This window comes from Stegastes partitus, unplaced genomic scaffold (assembly GCF_000690725.1).
Source record: "Stegastes partitus isolate 25-593 unplaced genomic scaffold, Stegastes_partitus-1.0.2 Scaffold474, whole genome shotgun sequence".
Classification (NCBI taxonomy): domain Eukaryota; kingdom Metazoa; phylum Chordata; class Actinopteri; family Pomacentridae; genus Stegastes; species Stegastes partitus.
The window spans coordinates 314,129-338,293 of NW_007578205.1; the positions used below are offsets into that span (position 1 = coordinate 314,129).

General features: G+C 42.8%; 1 protein-coding gene across 9 annotated transcripts in view; it reads right to left on the reverse strand.

The window, feature by feature from the left end:
• Positions 1-4,204: 4,204 nt before the first annotated feature.
• The window catches only part of mark2b (MAP/microtubule affinity-regulating kinase 2b), a 52,334-nt gene continuing 32,373 nt past the window's right edge, over positions 4,205-24,165 (reverse strand). Inside the window, exons 12-21 of one of the 9 annotated variants that reach the window (XM_008286870.1) lie at positions 24,052-24,090; positions 23,590-23,647; positions 22,857-23,008; positions 21,334-21,428; positions 17,961-18,104; positions 12,833-13,099; positions 9,877-9,903; positions 6,586-6,624; positions 5,758-5,867; positions 4,205-4,580 (exon numbers count right to left, since the gene is read on the reverse strand). In XM_008286870.1, the coding sequence (XP_008285092.1) occupies positions 4,231-4,580; positions 5,758-5,867; positions 6,586-6,624; positions 9,877-9,903; positions 12,833-13,099; positions 17,961-18,104; positions 21,334-21,428; positions 22,857-23,008; positions 23,590-23,647; positions 24,052-24,090 (1,281 nt within the window). In that variant the 3' untranslated portion in view covers positions 4,205-4,230. Of the gene's footprint in view, positions 4,581-5,757; positions 5,868-6,585; positions 6,625-9,876; positions 9,904-12,832; positions 13,100-17,960; positions 18,105-21,333; positions 21,429-22,856; positions 23,009-23,589; positions 23,648-24,015; positions 24,091-24,165 lie in introns of all 9 variants that reach the window. The other 8 variants (XM_008286867.1, XM_008286866.1, XM_008286873.1 and 5 more) reach the window with 8 other exon arrangements.

Here is a 24,165-nt window from a genome sequence, read left to right on the forward strand (position 1 = left end):
GCAGGTCCTTCCCCCATTCTTCTCCCCACTTCTCTCTCTCTCTACTGTCCTGTCAAATAAAGGCCAAAAGGCCAAAAAAAAGATTCCTATATTTCGCTTTTTGTTCTTTGATCATGACACACACTGAGCCAGACGTCTGTTCAGCTGTAGAAGTAGACAAACTGTACTGTAGTTTCTTTTGACCTTCACACAGACAGCAGGTTTCCTGATTAAACCCCTAAAATCACATCTCTGTGGATCAAAGTTACATATTTAGATATTTTTTCCCCATGAAAATAATCAATATACACCTTACATGTCTTAGATCAGGGGTGTCCAGTCCTGGTCCTCGAGGGCATCAGTCCTACTTGTTTTAGATGTTTCCCTCTTCCATCACACCTGATTCAAATGATCAGGATCGTTATCAAGCTCTGCAGAAGCCTGATAACGATCCTGATCATTTGAATCAGGTGTGTTGGAAGAAGGGAAACATCTAAAACATGCAGGATTGTGGCCCTTGAGGACAGACTGGGCCCCCCTGTCTTAGATATAACCTGCTTCCTTCAGAATGTGGGAATACATTAAGCCCAGAGCTTTGTTCTCCACCATAGAACGCTGCTGAAACACAGTAAAACTCCTACAAAAAGATGTAATATTGAAATAATTCATAGTACAGAAAGTCCCACCTCTCAAGTTGACAGGATTTTCAAACATATAAAAAACACCAGATAGACATATTAACAAGGTAAAAAACAAGGTTTCCAACTCCTGCACATTGTCTGTCCTGCAAAATTACATGTATTCACAACATTTCAGTGTAAATCTATACTATAGGAAGGCTTGAATCTCAACATCCAATAAAACACAAAACGTGAGAAAACACTCATTTATGTACCCACAATCATTCCCATTAGTTGTGTCATTACATTGATGCTTTGTGGATTTGTGCAGGAAGAGATGCTCACTGTGTTGATATATCGTACTGGGGAGGGTCTTGAGTTCATATTTATGGCGACTTTCCCTATATGCTGATAAACATTAGCTGCTTCTGGAGGATCTATTGATAAGGACATTTAATTTTCTCATTGATGATTATGTATTAAGTATTAAATTGTGTGTGCCAATTAAAGTTTTCTGTATTTTTTTTCACTTATGTATGACCTCCTGAAAGATTTCGTAGATAGATTTCAACTTTGATGATGCAGTTTGGCCCTCTGGGGATTTGAAGTATTCACAATTTTTACCTGTTTGATTGAAACGATTTGGGTTTTTTTCACTCGGTAGAATCACGTTTCGCAATTCATGCCTTCCTATAGTATGTTGAGAGTTTCTCTGCCTGATAAAGGAACTGAAACACTGCAAATAAATGTGTTTTTTGCAAGTTAATCCGTGTGCAGGAGTCTTCTGGAAACACTCGTCCCTTTCCTACGTCTCATGAAATCGACAGTTCCCCTGTTGATATCTTTAAAAGACGAGAGCTTCACCTGTTAAAAATGTCATCTGCAACCAGAGAAAAGTGAAGTGAGCAGCAAGAAGGTGGTGACGTGATACAAACAGGACAGAAACAAGAGCGTTCGTCTAAACATGCTGACCTGTGGGCACAAAGTGGAGTAAACCTGAAGGATTTATGCTCCTCCATCAGCGACCCCCTGATTTTCTGTTAAATCAGCCTCAAATCTGAACCCAGCACGGACGAGAAATCATTAACGTCCTCCGAGAAAATGAAATCCGAACATTTCCACGACAACTACATCAGCTGATGAAGACGGAGCGATTCATTTGCGCCGAGACGCTTAACTGCTGCAGATCTGTCTTGCTTTTTCCCCCGTAATGGATTTCCAGAGTCAGACTATCATTATATCATTGTTTTTATTACTATCATTGTAATTTTTCATCATTTTGTCTTTGCACAAAAAAAACAAACAAATAATACATTTTTCAGGAGTTGATCACCCCTCCCAACCCCAAAAACCCACCACTACAGTTACAGTTTGCTCAAAACACATTTAAAATCAATGTAAATTACAGCAATGTAAAACGAAATAATGTAAAATAAAATCAACCCTGAAAGAGATAATATAACAGCAACAGCCAGAATAATAATTAGAATCCAATACCCAGCACCTTAATACAATGATCAACTTTTTAAAAGAAAATTCTGACGTATTAAAAACTGAGAAAAAAAAAAATAAAAAAAAAAAAATAAAACGACAGTGTGTCATCGTGATAGAAAGGAAGAAAAAAAAAAAAGTGTTAAGTTAGGTACAACCAGCTGACGGGACCCAGCCTTTTGTTTCCTCCCACCCCTCGTTTGTGTGTTTTTCTTCTGCAAATCGACAAATCTGGAGCATCGAGAGAAAGAGAAAAGGAAGCGACTTCTTGTTGTGGTTTCATGTGCTCTGATGTGAGAACATGTTTGGACAAAAGAAGCTGCTTCTTCTTTTTTCTCTCTCTCCGCTTCAAGCCATTCTGGACCGACAAGGCCTTTAAAAAGTAGGTAAAAACAACCAAAAAAAAATTAAAATAAAAAGACAGACGGGAGGAGAAGGAGGAGGAGGAGGGAAATAAAAACGGGCAAAAAATGAACGAGCAGTAGTCGTCACCACCACCACCATCAATATCATTAAATACATCGAGTCCTCCTGTGCTCGGAGGGGAAGGGGGGTGTTTTCATCTGACGTGGAAGTTACATGTGTGAAAAAAAAAAAAGGTGCACGACACCGAAAAGGCAGCAATGATATGAGCTGATGTGACCCTTCACACCCCCCTCCGGCTCCACTCTCCGGTAAATCTGTACAAACCCCCGAAAAATGCTCCAACGACACAAAAATATATTATCAAATCAAAAGTAGAAGAAGAAAAATAATTCACCGTTCGTCCATTTTTCCTTTCCTTGTGTGTGTGTGTGTGTTGTTTTTCCAGTGATCTTCTATAATACACTCACATGACTTGTTTGTTACCAACGACACCTTTTTTTGTTTTTGCTCTTTGGGGTGAGAAATGCGTCGGTTCCGGGGTTGACATTCTGGATATGAAGGCGCGATGTCAACCGAGTGATACCAACAGGAAAAGAAAAGAATCGGAGCATTTATGTGCTGACGCCAACCCTCGAGTTGAATTCTTCAAAGAAAAGGCAACAAAAAAATGAAAAGTCCATCCTCGCCTCCCCCTCCCCAGGTTCAAATACGCCCCTCTTGCTTTTTTTTTTCTTTTTTTTTCCAGTGCACAACTCTTTAAAAGCCATAAAAGAAGAAGAAACTAAAAAACACTTAAAAGCCCGCAGGATCGAAATCTAACTGGCCTCCTCGGACTTGATGGTGTGAGAGAAATTAAAAAAAAAAAAAAGAGGGAGGAGGAAAAAAGGAGTGAAAAGCTGGATGTGTTTGTGCTGAGTTCAGTCTGAAGTTGGGGGAAGAGAGAGAGGAGAGGTGAGGGCAGGAGGGAGGACGGGGGAGGTGGATGTTTGAATGTTCGGTGAAGGTGGAGAAAGTCCTTTAACTGACAACAGCAGAGTTTGTCCGTCCACAATCCGTCTGTCGTTGTGTTAATGTGTGTGTGTGTGTGTGTGTGTGACGTTGGGCTTCAGCGACTAAAGTCCTGGCTCAGCTGGAGTCCGTTCACTTTTACAGAATCAGAACAAATTCCAATCAGAACTCCTTCTCCAGCGACATAAGGCTCCATGTTCCAACCTGAACTTTCTGTCAATCACTCACAGAGAGTTGGCTTTTTCCAGCATTCCTCTGCTCGCTCCATCCAACCTCCACCCGGCTGCTCCCCCCCGCCCACCAAAAACAACTGACTAAAAATAAAGAGCTGGCAGCAGGACCGTGCAGAGAAACTGAATAAATAGCAGGAAGAAATGACAGGAGTGGTCAAAGTGATCAAAGTGTGACTCCTAAAAAACAGAGAGAGAAGATCGGACATGCAGAAGAGTGGAACGTCTAAGTAGAACGTGACAGAAAAAAACCCCGGCGGGGCAGAGAGAAGACCTCGGTCTGAAAGTACTTCTTCACAACTCAGAGGAAATCAGCTGAGAGTCTCTAAGCGCAGGGCCGCCAACGTGTGGAACAAAACTTCTAGAAAAGAAACGTTTTCTAGTCTCAGAGAACCGGTAGCCCTACTTCAGACCTGTGTCTACATAACAATCATGTTATTTTAAAGTGATCCCACCCTTTAGCTTACCTCCTGACCTCCACCTACAGCATCATCCTCGCTCCCCCCCCCCCAGCTCTTCTCGCTGCTCCTCCGCACTCACAGTTTGAGCTCGTTGGCGATCTTTGAGGCAATGTTCTTGAAGGCGATGGACGTGCCCGTGATCCGCTTGAAGCGCACGCCGTTGAGGGAGAGCCGCGGCAGCTTGCACACCTCCATCTCCCACTGGACGAAGTCGTCGCGCGCCGGGTTGCCCGACACGCACAGCAGCATGTAGCGCTCGCGCAGCTCGTACTCGCAGCTGTTGGAGTCGAGCACCTTGCGGATCTCGCGCATCATCTCCATGGGCTCCATGGACGACGTGGTCTTCATGGACCAGGTGAAGCGCAGCGAGCGCGGCTTGGCCGAGTCCTTCTGGCTGGCGATGGCCGGAGGAGTGCCGGTGCCACCTGGAGGGGAGGAGGAGCAGAGGGGAGAGGTGAAGGAGGAGTCTGGCAGAGGTGAGAGGGAGGAGGAGATGAAAGGAGGACTTCAAGACAGACTGAGCTACAACAAGAGGCAATGAAGGCGAGAACAGAAGTCAGAATGAACCAAGAAAAGACACAATGAACTAATAAAGCCACCAAATGTGTTTTATTTCTCTGACCTGTGGAACAAGATGCATTTGGGTTAGAAAAGTGCTCCACGAATACAGATTGTTACTGAATTATGAGAGAGAATAAAACATGAGGTTGAACAGAAATGTACTCTCCAATATCAAAACCCATAAAGACCACATGAAGTGATGACTGTAATCTGAGCAGCACCGTCGCTGAATTAACTGAAAACTTTAAAAGTCCTCCAGTGACATATTGAGGACATCTCAGGACACTGAGGCTGCACCTAATGACTGTTTCCATAATCCATGAGCCTGTTGCTTAAAATTTTAAAAAGAGTGAACCAGATTTAGTTTTATTCTTCCATAAAGTTCAGGAGCTGCTCAGAGTCGAGAACAATGGAGGCAGCACAGACGGAGATTCTAACTTCCTGAGCTCAGCGTGTTTGGTTTCAGTCATCTAGTCATAATTTAGTCCATAGAACAGTGAAAACTACCCTGAGGACAGAATGATGCGTCTAAAACTGAGGGTTCTTCCACCAATCAGTCACTCGCTTCATGCTGTTCTGCTGACATGACACCAGAGGCTGAACCCGACACCTGCATAAATGTGTTCATCAACCACCTTAGATCAGACGTAGGTTTGTGCTCATACTGGTCTTATAAAAAACATCTGGATGGTCCTGATTCAGCAAGTTGTTACAGAATATTTGCTCAACGACGCCAACAAATACTGCCTACCCCAGCTTTATCCCTATAAAGTCATTACTGTGCAGACTGGTTAAATAGTTTTAAAACAGAGCTCCTAATTAAAGACCCTCCAGCCGTCTTTAGAACTTTAAAGCTCTGCTGTGTTTTTATGGTATTCAAATTAATAAATGTTTCTATGGTTGGATATACTTTATGATTTCAAAGCGTGGAGAAGTTTGTTAACGTCATATAAAGACGGTTTAGAAAGAAGATTCACTGTCTGTATTTAAAAGGCGTAACAACATATTGAAAGCATAAAACCCTCCTGGAAGTGGACCTACCAGTGTTACCAGATCCTGGTGAGGAGTTGTTCTCATCGTTGTTGGAAGAGGAGGAGAGAACGCCGCCGGACGTCTTCTCCGACTTGTCCACCGTACTGCTCAGCACAGACCTGAGTGAAGCGATGGGATGGTGGAGGAGGACAAGAGGGAGGAAGGAAAGGACGGATAGAAGGAAAGATGAGAGGAGGAGAAGATGGGGATGAGACAAGACGTGGAGAAGGAAGGGTGGAAGACGACAGGAGAGGAGGGAGGAAGAGATGAGCACAGAGAGAAAACGAGTAAAAGTGAGGATCGAGAGAATTATTTCAAAAAGTAGAAACAAAAAAGGGGAGGAGGAATGAAGAGGAAGAGGGAGATGATGAGGTTGTGGATATGAATGAAGACAAAAAGCAAAAAAAATAAAATAATTTTTTAAGCACCCCTATGTGTGTTTGTGTGTGCACATGTCTCCGATCAATTGAATTCATCCCGTTTGTGGCTTCGAGGGTGTTTCATGTGTTCCTGCACACAAAGACACATTTGGGTACTTGGATTGGATTCCCCTTCACACACACACATACCATCATGCAGGTCAACCTCCACACCGGCACTCTCAGTCTCTAGGATGCTACCATTCACTGCTAATCTCCCGTCCCCTGATTGGTCAAACCGCCGTCACCATCACCAATTAAACATCCCGGCTCGGGGGTCCCCCTCATCCCAACCATTCACAACAAGCTCAGATCAACTAGAGGTCGGTTCCAGGCTACTGATTGGCAGGCGGTTTCGGTAGAGTCTGGGGGGGTTTGGGGGTTTGTGGAGGGTTTTTTCGGCTGTTCTGTGTCTCACCTGCTCCCCTCATCCCGACCCTCTCCCTCATACGGACTCCTCGAGAAAAATCAACACAAGTTTAGTTTTTTTTTGAGGGCCACGGGCAACATGTGGGCTCTTAAGACAGAAAGTAAAAACCAGCTGGTCGGACAGAGTCGCGCTGTCTCGCCATGCCCGCCTGAATCTGCCAACTCCAGCCTTGATGCCAAATATACAGCTCCACTCCAACTGCTTGAATTTACGTGTAGGGCCACTTGAGGACTACAGAGCCCACAATGCATTGCTGTGGCAGCTGCTCCACATAACACCGGTTCACTCATCATTGCTTTATAATGGGGTGAAAAGATGGATGAAGGAGGCTCTGAATTCATTTAACATTACTTACAAAATAAACATATGACATTCACTAGCTGACACTGGTTACAGGTTAACAGGTATAAATCATTCTTAACAACTCGTCTTAGCATTAAGAGAAAGGTTCTTTGGGGAAACTCATTTTAATTCAGCAATCTGTGTAATTCCACTAAAAGATAGTCCTGCAACAAATGATTATTTTTATTGTTTCAATTAAAGGATTGTTGTTTGGTTTATAAACTGTAAGAAAATGGGAAAAAAATGTCGATTAGTGCTTCCTAAAGCTCAAGAAGACGCCCCAAGATGTCTCGCTTCGTCCATGACCCAAATATATTTAGATTACTGTCAAAAAGAGGTAAAGAAAACAGAAAATATTCAACTTTAAGAAGCTGGAATCAGAAAACTTAAGCTGATGATAGCTGGCGAATAATTAAAAAGCTGATAACTAAACTATGAACTGTTACAGCTGTACTTAGTTAAGATGAGCCGGAACTTGATAATAGCAGCTCCAGGATGGGTTAGAAACACGGAATGGGTGGAACAAAATGGCAGCAAAGAAACTGAATGGCCTGAATTTAAATGGAGCTGGTTTACGAAATGAGCAGGTCGAAAACTAGGCGTCTCCGAACGGTCCATTGTGGAGCAGAATGACGGTGACTCCAACAGAATGGAATCCAACATCAGGAAAAAGAAGCGTAAATGGTTTGGACCAAGGATGGAGTGGCTTGGAGCAGAACAGTCAGGCATGGTGAGGGCGAGTCCTGTGGCTGAAGGAGGTTAGGAGCATTAATGATCCCAGCGCTGCGTTAAAACCTGTATTAGTAACACTGGACCTACACACTCAGAACACACACTCTCTGTGGACGACACACTTAACCCTGCGGCCTGTATGACACGCTAACATTCGCTCTCACACACCAGCAGACGATACTGAAAAAAAAACGCACAAAAGAAACTGAAGCGAGACAAGCAGACGACAGAGAGAAACAGGAGACGAACATGCAGACGATGGCAGGAGAGTGACACGACAGATTCAACACTTGATGGTCTGAAATTCATTCTGTTGTGGGCAAAGACATCATTCCTGTTTGTCTTATTTTGGAGAAAAAAATAATAAAAAATAAAATCAGGATAATATACCTCCTGTAACAGAAGCGTGGTTAAAATTATAGCACAGGGGACATGACAAGTGGGGGAGGGGAGGAAAAAAAAGTCACATTAAATAATAAAATATAGTGGTAAAATGGTGGACGATGTGAAATCATTTGTGCCATTTTACATGCCCTGTTTTTTTAAAAATAATTTGGCTTTACATGAAGGGATGCAAAATGACTCCAGGAAGAGGGACACTGTGACATCAAGGGGAAACAAAGGATTGATAAGATGGTTATTTGATTCCTCTTGCTATTGAGCACTTTCAGTCCTTCATATACAACACACTAGACTCTAATCATGCGAGTGTAAGAACACACTTGCTCCTTATATAGAATTTCGGCAACTTATTTTTCAAACTGAATGATTGATGAGACTTATCACGAAGCCTAAAGGTGCAACTTCCTTTATAAGTAAAGTAGTTCCATCATATGATAACAAAGTAGTAATACAACTTCTAACCACCAGGTGGAGCAATGGTCCACATGAAGCAGGAAAATTGCTCGACCTGCTGGTTAAAATCAACCAATACACTTCACAGCCAGTGTATGAGACATAGGAAATGTGTGTTTGTGTTCATATCTGAATGTACAATGTGTCAGCATGTGTTCAGCATTTTGAAACGGTGTAATTATGTGGATGGAGAGTGATGGATGTGTGTTTGGGTGTGTCTTAGCAGCTGCATATGTAAATGTATACGTGTGTGTGTGTATGTGAAGTGTGTTCTGTGAGTGTGTGTGTGTGGTCACAGAATAAAAGGTCTTTTCCAGCCAGAGTAGGTCAAAGCCATCCAGTTCTGTTTGCCGCTGCTGTTAGAGAGCCAGTGCCAGAGTGAGAACAGAGCAATGAATGAAAAAAGAAGAGTGCAGCCTCCAGGAGGAAAAAAAACAAAAACAAAAATAAAAGAGTGCAGCCTGAGAAATACTGCAGCCCCGTCCCTCCTGGGTCCTTCTCCTCCTCACTGCCTCCGTCCACAACTACAATCGGCTACAACAAGGGACTTCTTCTGACAAAGTGCCTCCCCACTGGGATCTACGGACAACACAGCTTCTAAGGACTGAGGGGAAACTCCAATTATAGCGGCCGAGCTGACGAGAGCAGAAAGGTGAGATGGGTAATGGTTGATGGCGTTAGCTTGGGTAATTGTTAGCAGCAAACCTGGGAAGAGGTACTTCTATTGTTTTGTTTATTTCTCAAATACTTTGAAAAAATTCGATTTCTTATTGTGTGACCTCCATCTAAAGCTAAAAAGGGGGGAAAGGGTTAAGCGTGGGAAGATGATAGATTAGCCATTAAGGCATGACCCAAATTCTGGGATGCTACGGGGGATCACAAACACTCTACCTGGAAAATAAATGGAGGGAATATAAAAAAAAAAAAAAACAGGGTGGGTGGGTGAGGATGAGGAGGGACGATGGAGGGACGAAGAGGAAGAAGGGTGAGGTGTTATTGTTGTGCGTGGTGATGGGAGTGAGTGAGTTAAGTGAGTGGGTGACCGGGTGAGGAGGAAGGGGGAGTAAATTAGTAAAATAAATGAATAAAAATGGGCCAAAACACGGCAGTCAAAATCAGAAGGCTAAAAAAAAAAACAAATAAAAATAAGGAGGGCCAAACCACAAGGGGAAAAAAAAGGAGGAGAAAAGATAAGGCTCAAGGCACAAAGGGAAGATCTCAACAAAAAAAGCTGCACGAAACACCAAAAGGGGAGGAAGTATATATATGTAAAATATATATAAAGAAGATACGTGGATATATATATATATAAATCAAGGGGTTATATTTAACGTTGGGTATGTTGCCTACCTTCTCGGAAACCTGAACGACAGATTTCTACAAAAACAAAAGAGGGATAAAGAAAGAAAGAAAGAGAAAAAAAAACGTATGTATAAAACGTATGTATAAATGACTTTCCTGTAAAAGACAACCTGCCCTCTGAGAAACTTTAAAGCAGAAAAAAAAAACAAAAAAAAAAGAAGTCCAGACTCACATGGGATTGAAGCAGCAAGCACAACATTAAAACAACCAAAAATAAAACAAACAACAAAACGAGAACATCAGCGTCACTGCTGTTATAAATGTGTTCAAATGTAGGAATTACTGGCGTGAATGTACAACCACAACACCTTAAAGAGGGATTTTCTTAAAGGGCTTTGTGGGAAAAATTAACAGTCTGAACCCTCCCCCCCCTACATGAAATGAAGCCCTCCTCCACACACAGAGCAGTCCTGGGTGATCCTGGAAAGAAGTGTCGGTGAGGTGAAAAGTTCAAACGTGATAAAATTGAAAGAAAAAAAAAAGTAGAGAGAGAGAAAAACACACCTCCTATAAACACACAAAGACACACATCAAATGAAAAAAAAAAAGCACAAGTTAAGCAACAACTTAATCTTCAACACACATTGAGAAACTTAACCTCCTTCACACACACATGCAAACACAGCGTTGTGTTTGAAGGACAGACAAAACATCACTCTCCAGACCGGGCAGGAAAGTGCAGTGGTGAGGATATGTGATATGTTAATACAGCCTGCAACTTTTGTGTGTGTCTGTGTGACTGTGTGTGTCTGTGTGTGTTTGTGTGTGTGTGGTCAAACTGTACAAATGCAACACAATCTCTCTGTTTCCACCACTTCTGCTTCCGACCAAGTTGTGTGTGTGTGTGTGTGCATGTGTGTCAAGGTGTCCCCACTAGCGGTATTTATAGTTGAGGGAAAAGTGATATCTCCGGTGTAACCATGGATACTGTCGCCACGGAGCTACAGTATCTCTGAGTGGGAGGCCTGGAGAGTGGCTGTGCCTGTACCTCCGCCTCCTCCCCACACACACACACACACACACACACTCTCACACACACACGAACTCTACACCATGCATGTAGGCAAGACACTTGATCATTCTCAATTTCTGTCTTTTTTAAGCCGACAAAAATCACTAAAAATACGACCATACATTCATTCTCTCCTCTTACTCCTCCCCTGGCACACATTTCGACATTCATGATGAACCTCAGGGGTCGGTCGGTGGAACAAGAGCAAAAAAAAAAAATCTCAACCTTACCTGCTCACTTGGACCTTTCTGTTTTAGTCTGGTTCATTCTCGCCCCCCATAAACCCTCACATCTTCCATTCTGATGATAATAATAATAATCAACCTTGTCGCTCTTCTCTTTTACTCTTGTTGTGGCTCAGCTACATTAACTCACTTTTTTGTGTCGAACGATTTCACTTTATTTGGCCTCGTTACAAGACAATCACCATTTTCATAAGTATCTGGAGCTAATTATGCTTCAGCGGTAGCACGATGCAATTTAAAGAATACGGGCCTATGTTTTTGTGACTGTCAACAAATCTCATAACAAGACCAAAACCAGCAATAACTCCGTCCTAACATGCGCCATCTGATTCCTCCGTGCCATAGAGCCACACAGTTGTCTAAAAACTACACAAACATGCATCGCTGAGACACAATTCCTTCACTGTGATGAACACAGACGCTGTAGATTTTTTTTCTGCAAGTGGTTACGAAAGCAGCAAATGCGCATTAATCCCCCAGCTATCCCTAAAAATACAATGTTTACTCCTCTCTCAGTACTGTTTGCTAAAAAACTAGAGCACCCAGCTGTTTCTCTTCATCTCTTTTGAAAAATCAAATTATATATTTGTGGCCTATTTTTGAAGATTTGCACTTTCAGTGGGCACAAACGTGGCCGAGTGCCACAGACAGAGCAGGGAAGTCGTAAAGAAAACGAGGCTAACACGCCGGGTTTTAATGGAAAGATGCTCCTATATCATTACATATATAGCCATCTTTAATTAGTTATTCTCCTGCCAAGGTAGAGCCAAATGTAATGAAATCTGGTGGGGAGGTAGAGCATGGCTACAGGAAAAATCTATTAAATTATGGTGCAGATCTGGATTAGTTTCTTTAAAATTGCTAGATAGGGCAGAACACTGAGCTCCCTTCTAGTTTTTCCACTATTTTTATTTAACTTCACCGTAAATCTTGCTGTGCACTTGGCATAAGATCTTATCTATATTGAATTCAACTGAAACTGACGCCATTATTTATTTGTCAAAAGCTAAACTTAATTAGCAGAAATGCAATCCAGTACCCGTATTTACACAACAGTTAGATTAAAGCTAGAAACCTGACTTTCCTTCCAAATTAAAAATACACAAATCAACAACTTTGCAACCAGGTACCCATGAGAGCAGTTTAACTGCTGCAACCTGCACTACGAGTCTGAGATGAAAACCAGGCCAGACGTGGAACCACAACCAAAATTACTCCTCAGTCACCGCTGCTCCCAACAAAATTACAGAGAAGACACAGCTGTTGCCTTCCTCTCCCTTTCTACTCTCAGCCGAGTTTCAGATCAGCACGAGTTTAGTGATAGATGAGACCGGCCGTTTTTAGAAATACTCTGAAAAACCAGTGATGACATGGGCATACAGTACAATGTTCCTGAGAGGAAATGAGCACATAAAATGACTTGTAACGTAAACCTAGTCATTTTCTGGTTCAAGCTGAAACCTCAATACAGCTTTAAACTGCACTGGTAGCAGGATAATAAATAGACTAGCTGCTATCACAACTGCTTTGCATTTACAAAGATTCAGACCTTCTTCCTCTGCCACATATCCTCTCTTGTCTGTCCTGTTTTGCTACGTTATTCTTCTGCTCTCCAACGTCGCAGCTACAATCTATAACCTTAACTATTCACCCTTTACATTTTCACATGCACTGTTCCGCTACTCACTTGCGTACAAACTTGGATGTGAACTTGCTGAAAATCCCTGTGGCGCCGTGTGTCCTCCGGGCCTGGCTGTTGCCATGTGACAGTGATGGGGAAGCGGCCCCGCCGGGGTAGGCGGAGCCCTGCTGGTCCCGGGCGCCCCGCTGCTGGCCTGCGTGGAACGTGTTGCGGATGGTCACACCTCTGGTGAAGTTGGTACGGTCTGACACGGCGGCGCTGCTGATGTTGTGGGCAGAAGGGGAGGCACCAGGTGCCCGCTGTGGCGGGGCACTACAGAGGAGGGCGGAAAGACAAGAAGGAGCAAAATGGAGGGAAGGATGGCAAAGAAAAAGGTGATACAGAGGAGGGAAGGGTGTAGGAAGAGAGGCGGAAAGAAGTGTGAAGAGATTGTAGAGGTAGAAAAGGTTGGAAGGTGTGATAAGACAGTGAAGAGGAGGTGCAAATGAAGAATTCAGGGTGATGGAGATGGGACAGGAGACGAGAGAAAACGGGAAATAAAGAAAGCGTGAAAGGAAGGATAGTGAGGATGCAACGACAAGGGAAAAGAGAAGTGAAGTGTAGGAGGTGATGCAGGAGCAGAGAAATAGAAAGAAAGGAACAAATAGAGGAGTGAAGAAGGAAGGTTTGGGAGAGGAGCACAAAGTTAGACAGTGACAGAGAAAACACTGCCTTCTGATGTGCCATTTACTTTAGTGTAAGGTCATACAGGTGTCTGTGTCGACTCAACATGTCCTGATGTTTCAAGTAATCCCTAAAGTCAACTAAGTCAGTATTTAAGGCCACATCAGGTCAGTGGCACACGTGCAAATCAAACTGTTAATCCTCTTTGTCTTTGCTGAAGGGCAAAGCATCACAAACCTCCAGCTCTCTCACACAGACACACACAGACAGACAAAAACATACTCGCACATCGTCACTAGTCACTGAGCTAAAAGCTTGCATTTCCTCTGTAAGCGGGTACATCTTCCACACCAGTGTGGCAACAGCACACCTGCAGCAAACACAACACAAATGGCTACAGCACAAACACAAAGCGCGCACGCACACACACAAAGACAGTGGCGAACAGAGTGTAATACAGACAGACATCAGAAATTAATACACAATTTGCTGTTGAGGGCTGCTGCAGGACTGCACACAGCAGACATGTTTCAGATGAACTAATGCAGTTAATATCTCTAATGCAGGATGGAAACGTGAGGTTTTATTACACGGATTAACATGCATGGACATGCATCGTGTGCACGTGCACCACACCTCAAAACACAACACAGAACAGAGTTTTTCTTGCTTTCTCTGTCAAATACTCTTGAGGCTGATGACTTTCTGAGGCATGATTCACTCAATCCATAATTATAACAGTATCTCTGCCACTGTGAATAACATGACAGTGGTTCTCTACTGCTCTGGAAACAACATAAACGATCACCATGTATTCTGACTTTGTCACCACTGAATGTTTTGTCCCCTCCCAAAGGATTCTTTAAAGCTCCCGTCTTTTAAAATGTGGTTCATTAAACAGTAAAATAACTGTACTAGCTGGGAAAAATGCATCAATTAAACTACGAACTGAGCTGAAACAAAACAGTCCTGTGCAGTCCCTCTAGTACACTCAATGCTCAATACAGAATTATAGAAAAAAATAAACACAAAACAAGACGGGGCTTTCAGTCAGGTCTCCAGTGAAGCAGTGTGATGAACAGCTCAGGCATATCCTTTAATTTGATGCGGATATGCGAAAGTTGTGCAAAGGATGAAAGGTACCTACACACACAAACTCATCTACAGATTAATATGCAAGGAAAGAAAAGCTGGATCAGGCAGATTAGTGGGGACCAGTGTGACATATTAGAGTCATGAAGATGATTTGATTGGACGGACGACATATTGCCAAGAGGGAGACAGCTGCAGTGTTTTCCAATTGGTTTCCACATATTAAAGCGTTTCTCGTGTCACTTGCAGATTTAAAAAGAAGGCACGTTATCCTGTGGATGCAGGCTGGTGAACCCTCATGGTGCAGCTGGATGATTGTCAAGCGAGACACGCATAAGTAGACTGCACCTACGTTACACAAATGTGGAGCCGTCAGCGTTCACCTGCTTCATTAAAAGTCAATTAATGAGAATGGTATTTGGAGGGTTCTTTAGAAGGGTGTTTGGGGACGGCTGGATAAAACGGGAGTGGACGGGAGTTAGGGGCACAGATTATGCTCTAAGAAAAGGCGCCTATTCGTCACTCAGGGTACAGTCTAGGTGTTGGAGTGGTACCTTCTCTCCAGCGTTCCCAACCAGGTTCTGAACAGCCCAAGCTCACTGCTGAACGACGCATGCAACAGAACAAGACTTCAACATAGAGCAGACAAAACCACATACAGCCAGAGGGCCGCCTTGACATTCGCTCTGCTGGAAATTTCGTCTGACATTTCTGTTGTTCTTTTTTTTTTTCTCTTAGTGGACCACAAAAGGAAATGGAGGTCAGTGTCTGTGCATGTTGTGTATAAGCTCAGCCCCAGAGAGTGTTTTCAGGTAACTGAGGGACACAGCCAAAGACCTTTCACCCTGCACTTTATGCACCGTAGAACTGAAAATATCAAAGCAGCCCTTGAAACAGACACTGTTAAGCAGGGGGAGCAAGCAAACAGAGCAAAACAAGACGCAGACAGCAAACACACACAAACAGGTCACACGGATGACCGACAGGACAGACAGGTCAGTTCTCCATTTCATTCAGTCCAAGAGACACATCATAGAACAATTAATGCCTAACAGATGAAGGTGGGGTTTTCCCAGGCAACTTTATATGGTGGGTTTTTACAGTAGATTGAGACTTTGACAACCTTCAAAGTGACCAGAGTTCCCACACACTGACTTGAAATTCACTTGTACAAGCCGGGGAAAACCCTTTTTGTCAACAAACACAATATGTCAGTGTAGGATAAACCAAAAACGTCTTCACAGGCCATGCAACAGATTGTAAAAAGATGTTTTCACATCAACACACGGTGACACAACGGTTACATCTGGATTGTGTCTGGTTCTCCCCAGAGCACCTGCACAGTTTTTTTTACACCACCTATCTTCACCAGCACAGGTGGACCGGTCAGGTGAGTGCAGCTTTAGAGTTACACATTTATTAAAAGGATCATTCACACCTGAAAATCTGGCAATAAAAGGCAGTTTGATCAATTGAAGGCAGGTGTTTATCAGATATGTCTTCACTGATGTTTTTAGGATGTAAACAATGTTTTTCTTTAGTACCACTGCCAGTCGGGGGTTGGCTGAATAGCTGCCTGAACGATGATCAGATCTGAGACTCAGCATTTTTCTGATTGTATTTTTTTTTTTTTTTTAAGCCTCACTATTGTTGATTAAATAAATCAATTTATAAATAAGCTACATCAGCTCTGATGCAGTCCACTCTCTATTTGTAGTAACTCTGTGTTCTACAGTTGTCTCTTAATTCAAGCTGAGGTATTTCAACAAAAGTTTTGTGTTCAATTTATTGTTGCAAATTCTGACAAGATTTTCACTTTTTTTGGCAAATGTGCCACTGTGCATCCGTTCTAAATGTTGCTTATAGGTCTCCTTGATTATAAATGTCGGTATTGACCCTGAAAAAAAAGGTATTCGTCTGTCCCTCCCCTACAAGATATAATAAAACTATACGGATAGAAAATTCATTCGAGCTGACACTGGTTATGCTTTTATGCTTTACATCTTTCCACAATGGTTGGATCTTGTCTTAAACGACAGAAAACCACTGTGATACAACATCTTCATCCTTTCACGTCAGAAAGTGTCTCAGAATTGTCAGCTTGTTGTATTTTACCCCTTTGACCTAGAAGGCACACATGCAGCACACCTCATTATCAAGCCAGCCAATAAACCAGTTCGTACAAAGGGCTGGTCTACACACACTTCATCAGTTATCGAGGTTTCTGTGTGTGTGGAAACCTGCTCCATAAATGAGTTTCTCTCTGAACTTGTCTGTTTTTCTTTCCTGCCAGGAAACAACACAAGTCAAAGGAATCTATCTGGTCTGTCAGGTGGAGTACAGAGGAAAACCCTGCTCGTCTTGTTCTCTGACTGTTCATTTACTGTACGGCGCAGCCGGTAAATGTGAGGTTTGAATGCGACTGATTGGCCGAAGACAAGATATGTCAACATCGCTGCACTTGTGCAGCTTTCTGAGCTCCACCATCTACTTCCTGGCTGTTGCTAAGTAACTGGTGAGTCTATGATTGCTAGTCTGAGAAATGTTGGACATCTTACCCTGGTTTTAGCAGTAAATATATATACATAGCGAGATACTCTGGGTCTTTGTTCAAACATATGAAACCGCAACAGATATGATAGTGCTGTTTACTAGATCTGCTGAATTTTGCTTCCTGGTTGTGGCTTGTCATGAGGAAGATTATTATTTATTTGACAAAAGAGTTAAAAAGCCTGTTTCTAAGCTGTGTACATGCTACCCATCACAAAAAGTGACATAACAGAGGTGCATGATCTACATTTTTTTAATTTCTAAAACTTCTACAGTGTGTTGGCATCTTTATTTTAAAAGTTAGTCCCTGTATTTGCCTTTTCTTTTCCATTTCATTTACCACTGTTGGGACTAAAAGACACAGGTGAACCAAAACAGCACAAAACCAGAGAATAAATGGCGTACAGAAATTGATAGAGACAGAAAAACTTCCCTCTGCTGATGCCTATGTGAGGCGACTGTTGGCAAGCGGAGCAGGTAAATAAAACTCCATCTCTCTGGGGAGAAAAATCCGCTTTCTTTGATCGATTTCACAATTTGTGGAGGAAAAATATTGGCAGCGAGGTCACCGCTATGTGCCAGGATTTGTCACTGTGTGAATAAAAGGTAAATCAAAGAGCTGTTTTTTTTTTTTTTTCCCTCCTGAAAGTAAAAAAAGAATAAAAAGTTTCCCTTTTAATCTAGCAGTGGTGGATGTTTTCAGAGCCAACAATTCACTTTATTCTGTCTTCATCTCTCCTTTTTCCTCTTTGTCCATTTCAGGAAGGATGATGATCTGCGCTGAGTGAAGAGGATTTTTTTCTTTTTTTGCTGAAGAAGGTGTGTCGGTGAGAGTGTGTGAGAGACAGACAGAGAGAGTGAGACTTGCCTGGGCCGTGGTGCGTGCAGGTCAGAGGGGCATGGATGATTGGAGGAGGAATGGGACTTTTGGTGGCGGGGACGCGAGGAGGAGGAGGAGGAGAGGACGGCGGCGGCCGAGGCAGTGGAGGCGCGGGAGCCCGGAGTGTTTAGGCTGGGGGGGTGGGAGGACGGGGAGGAAGGGGAGAAATGCCCCGCCCAGCACATATACGCAAACACACCCGACAAAACGTGAGCAACACAAGACAAGCACACCCAAAAAAAAAACAACAACAAAAAAACCATTCACGTAAAACACAAACACACCGGGCGGGGTTCGTGTATGGATGGGCAGGGAGGTGAGGTGGAGTATGGTTAGAAGCAGCACTTCTTATCAAACACAGTAAAAGGGGAAGGTGGGGAGGGGGGCAGGAGAGAAGAGCAGAGAGAGAGAGAACAGGAACACAGGAGGAAGAACAGAGGAAGTAGATACAACAGAGACAGAAAACACATGCAGCACAAAAAAAAAGGACTCAAACAAAGAAGGAGAGTTGGTCTCTTTTTTTCTTTTTTCGCTGCTTCATCGTGGTTTCACAAAAAAGAAATCACAAACCACAATCAAAGGCTGACTATGTTCTTGTGCCTTTGCTTGTAAAATCCACCTGATATAAAAGGCAGAGAGCAGAAGAGACCAACTTTCACACATGCTTTTCTACTGGCTGGGACGCACTGAACAAAGAGACAAACTGTGTGGATAAAGTCGGAGAAAACTCATCGGGGTGCCTTAATATTCCCTCTGTTGTCAGCCGACATATTAGAAAAGCACTATTAAGATACTTTATAAGGCACCAAGTGAAATTCAAACCACATTTTTCTTCCAGTTTACCTTTCAGTGAATAAATCTCTGTGTTTTGTCTGTTTTTGGGGGTCAAATCCTGGTGAAACACACTGCAATGTATAATTCATTCACTTTTATATAATCACAGTGCCTGAACGAGTAGTTCAACTGGCAAACACCTAAACATAAATTTTGATATTAAACTGTTTTCTTTCTAAACAGAATTGCCAAATATCCACTCATTCCAGCGACTCAGATGTGAAGATTTGCTGGTTTTAGTGTTCAATGACTATAAACTTTTCCCTCTTTAATGAACATAATCTAAACTTTATAGGTTTTTCTGTAAAAAACAAACACGAATTACTTCAAAAACACTGACTATTTCCTTTGCACTGTTATTCCTACAGGTTGCCACAAGGCTCTGCACATTACTGACAGCTGTAACTTGATTTTATCCACACGCTGGAGGGGGGAAAAAAAAAAAAAAACACAGTACGGGACATCGGAGAGTGGTACCAGAGGGAGACAGAAGAACGAGCAACGAGAGAAAGAGGGACATTTACAGAGGTCGACCAACAGCTGCTAATTACACAGAAAACAAACACATAGCTGAGAGCAACACAAACTCTCTTTCTGACAGGGATTAGCATTACTGGTGATGGAAAAATAACTACATTCACTGGACAACCCGGGTGTGTGGCAACGGTCCGAGCATGTGCGACATGTATGTTTCAACTTGTGTGTACGTGCGCGGCGTCGGTGTGTGCGTGGATGTTTTTGTGTGTGTGTGTAAGCCTATTAAGAGGCGAGTACAGGGACCATATAGTGCCACTAAGAGTTAATATTCCATCACAAGTCTTTCTAATCTCCTTAGAGAGAAAGAGAGAGGGCAGAAAAATGAAAGAAATAAGAAGAGAGATTAATATAAAGAGGAGAAGTTGGAGAGAAAAAAAAAAGAAGGAAGCTGGAAGAAAGCAAAGAAAAGGAGGTGCCGAGAAAATGTGTGACTTAGGATCCAGAGGGAGGAGAGCTCAGATGCAGATAAAAGAAGAGCAAATTAAGAAAATTAGAAAAGGAAAGGAAGAAAGAGAGAGAGAGGGGGTGGCTGGGGGAGGTGGGGTGTAACAAGTATAAAAGCCCAAACTTCAAAGCATTAATGATGATCAAAAAAAAAAAAAAAAAGCAACTTTAAAAATCAAAGCAGATGACAACCACTAAGTTAGCAGAGGCTACCATAGCTAACAGACCCACAGTGCTAAAACAAAAAAAAAAAAACAAGGCAATGCTGTCTCAAATGACCACCTCGTCACCGCTCGGATTACACAGGAATAGCAGGAATTTATCAAAGCTGATCAGATTTTACAGCCAAAACATGGATTCGGTTCAATTCTTTCAAGAAGCTGGGAACAAGAGGGGGTCATTTGAGACTGATACATGAACAAGTAATAAAGCAGTATGAACCATGACCATGAACTCTGCATCGTAGTAAGGATTATGGCTTAATGTTTAATGCTAATGAAAAAGCACACAAAGCATATGGCTGGTTAAGCATGGGTGATGTGGGCGTTAAGTCGTATGTGTGGACACGCATGAGCTGTGTAACACCAGACGTTGGCGCTCGCTAGAAATTCACACCGACGACGTTACTGGGCAGTTAAACTTATTTTTAAATATTTGGATTTTTTTTTTAATGGAGATATAAAGGAAGTCCCAGAACACATTTTGTGGGACTAGACTTGTTTGAAGTGGTTGAGGAAGAAAGGAGAGCTGAGAGGATGAATTACGTTCAGGAAGAGTGAAATGAGAAAAGGGAGGGAATGTCTTCGTCCAATTCAGTGAGCGAAAAAGAAAACGAGGGAAGCCTGACTTGTGGCTAAAAAAAAAAAAAAACAAGTCAAAGAAGCATGCATTAAATCCTGCTTTCAGCTATTTATTATGATAATTGCTAATTTTGTACTTTTGCACCTGCTTACTTATTTAAAAAGTCATGCTTGATCAGTTGTAACACTCATAGTAGACAAAGTTTAGATTGAAGAGAACTTTTTAGTCTCAGGAAAGAATTGAAACAAAGATTAGAGTTTGAAGAACTAATATGGGTCGGTGTGCCATCTTATGTAAACCTGTAGGTGTGCGTGTCCATCAAACTCTTGTGTGCTCCGACTGGCGCGACTCCATCAGACAATCGCGGGTAATCTGTAATCTACTAGAGGTTTGGCCTAAATTCCCAAGAGAGCCTGATTTCCATGTCCAGGAGGCCTCACCCCACCCTGGGGGGAAGGCTGTGGGCCTTCCTGAGCCAGCTGGCAGAGCTCTGGAGAGTACCAGCCAAGGTCTGGGATTCAGTCACTGAGACAGCTGTAGGACTGCTTCATTCACAAACCATGGTGAGTGTGTTTGTATTATGTGTGCATTAGTGAGGAAGCAGCGCTGCCTCACAGCAACTAGTTGGGTTGTCAATGACGACAAAGAGTGTCTGTGAGAACGATCGAATGTGGGTGTATTTGCCCTCGTCTTTTGAAAGCATCTCTTATTTGTAATTGTGTATTTTGTGTGCGTCTTTGTGTACCTGTCCTTGCCGTTCTGGATGCCCTGGCCCAGCGTGGCTCTCTCAGTCAGAGGAGAGTTCCGACTGCGACCTGTACCGGTGGACAGGATGCTATTCTGAAGGGAGAAAGTGGAAAAATAATGTCAGAAATATAGAAATAATTGAGACTGAGGAGGAGTGGACAGCGGACGAAGGACGGCGTGATGTCCTTATAGGCAACCAGGTGTTCCTGGAACAGCCTTGAGCAAGATTCCCAATCAGCAAGGACGAGTAATTTAATTTACCTAATATTAATTAAATCTTTACTTAATTATCCCTTCAGAGAATTTTCTGTATCAAATTAAATTTTCTGCAGCTTGTCAAAATTACACTTCCTTTTCACCTCAGTATTTTATAAAGGCTCTGCATTCCTACACATTGGTTTTCCATTACCATTACAAATTAGCGCTCTGCTGCTGCAGAGTTTGGGCAGAGTTACACAAGAAATTACATAATGTCACCAGTATCCTCATGTAAATAAAAACAACACCAAAGAGATCGAGCACAGTAAAACAGCTTGGTATAATGAAAACAACTCAACAGTTATTTTAAACGTGAAACCTTCTTAGCTGTTGTAAGACACATCACAAGATACTGAGGTTTGACAGAATTAAGACAAACAAATGTCACTGTTATCTGACATATATTCATCGTTTTTGTGTTATTTTGTTGGCTGACAGGCGCTTGTTGAGGAACTTCTAATGCAGCCTTGGGGGTTATTAAATGATGCCAACTGAGTAGATGACAGAGCAGAGAAAATAAAACAGGACTTCCTCCACAGAAGATGAGGCTTATTCATAAGGAAGATCTGCCCCCCACATCTCGGTGAACATGGGTTGTCCCCACTTTGCTCCACCACCAGTGACCACTAGACTCTGGCCAGTCCTGTCCTCGTCTCCTACCTTCACTTTGGACTTGACAGTCTAACCACTAAAATACTTTGATCTAGCATGTTTCCGCCATAAACCTTTGCCCTCTACTTTCGTATGATCTCTGCTTATTTAAACCACAGCAGTGAAACCACAAGTGTAGTTTCACTGGTTTAGTTTAGTATCAGGGTCCTGTTACTGTCACAACAACTGTTTCACGGATGTTACTATTAACACCTCTGCTTTTCCTACAAGAAGTCAAAATGTCCACAAACTACAACTTTTGCAACAAGATAAAAACATTGTAAAGGCCTGTGTCTAACTGAATCACTTGACTATCACACGGGTGTAACACCAGACTGGTTACAAGACAACTTACAAGTTGCACATTTCCACTTCCTTTATAGTTTAATGGTCATCTCTTTCTATCTAATCATTAACTAGCATTTATTTTGATCTTTGGACCACAGTAAAAGATAAACGATGGCTGATACAAGCCTGAACCACGTGTGAATACAGGTGTATTTTGTCTGAATTTGTGTTCCTGTATCTGCAGACACTGATGACCGAAGAACCATTTTGATTTTGACAGAAAGCGAATGTTGTAAATATCACGGAGGCAGTGTTGGGTCTCACGGTGGAGGGCGTGGCGCTCTTCTTGCGGTCAGAGGAGACCAGAGGGCTGGCCGGCACCTTGGTAGTGGAGCTGCCTGATGAACTCTTCCTCCCAGAGTCGTCTCCTGCAGACCGGTTGTCCGCCTGGCCTCCCTTCTTGGAGTAGGAGGAGCCTAGAAAAAAAAAAAGAGAGAGATGATCACAACAGGTCCAAACCGCGGATATCAAGCTCGTCTTTTGCGCTGCCTCTCGTTTGTCACTTTTCCTTTCATTGCCCTCCTCCAACAGAGATCACAATGACAGATTTCTTTCATTCTTTCTGCTCGAGCAAACCTCTGCTCTCAAATTAATCTTGTGCCTTCTTCACTTCAGCCTCTATCTCTTGCTCATTCTTCACATCTTTGTCACACACCCCATCTTTCTTACATTAACCTTTATTCCTGCATACATCATGCCCTCGCTGCTCCACCTGCCACTCGTCCATTACTCTTTAGTCAAATAATCTTATCCTTTACCCCGATTCTTCTGTAACTTAGCTTTGAAAAACACCGTAAGAAATCATCATAATGTGTCCCCAAAAAGCAGTACGTTCTACTTTAACTATTTAGAACTCAAAAGGAACTCATCCTTTCAGCCCTGTGTTTATATCCTTGAGCGCCTGACAAATTACCACCTCAATCTTATCCCCGTCTTCAATCCACTGTGCACCACACCAGCTTTGCCCTCCCTCCCCCAAACCACACAACAAACTCACCCTGGTTGGTGGCTCTGCGGTTCTGAGGCTTCTGGTTGGACGACACACTGCGCTGTACCTGAAGAGAGGCAAGATGGACACAAGTCAGTGCAGTGTTCCTACTGTCCCTACACATATTAAGATGTAAGTATGGGGGCCAAGACCTATGCTTAGAGCTGCTGTTCATTTATAGAGCTGTTCAAACACTTAAAAAAAAAAAGAGAAGAGTACTGCCAGAGTCAAGCACCCGGGAAGGGTGTGGTTTGCTGCAGTTCATGTTTACTGTAGGCCTACGATCAAGAACCTAAAAATAAAATACATCAAAGTGGATTCCACCGAGTGTTTCTGGTACAAAGACATGACCAACGTCAGTGTACTTGTGACACTGGCTCGAGTTGGGAGACTTCATTGTGCGTTAGCAGAAGATATTATGTGTTCTCGTTATACCTTGTGAGGCGGGGAGGGGGCATGTATGTTGCTTACATCACTTCCTGGTCGGGCCTTGATGCAACCTTCATCCAGCTACAAAACAGAAACAGAAAAAAAACAGAACAGGAGTTTTAATATGAGTGTACAAGCAGCAAAAAGGATAAACAT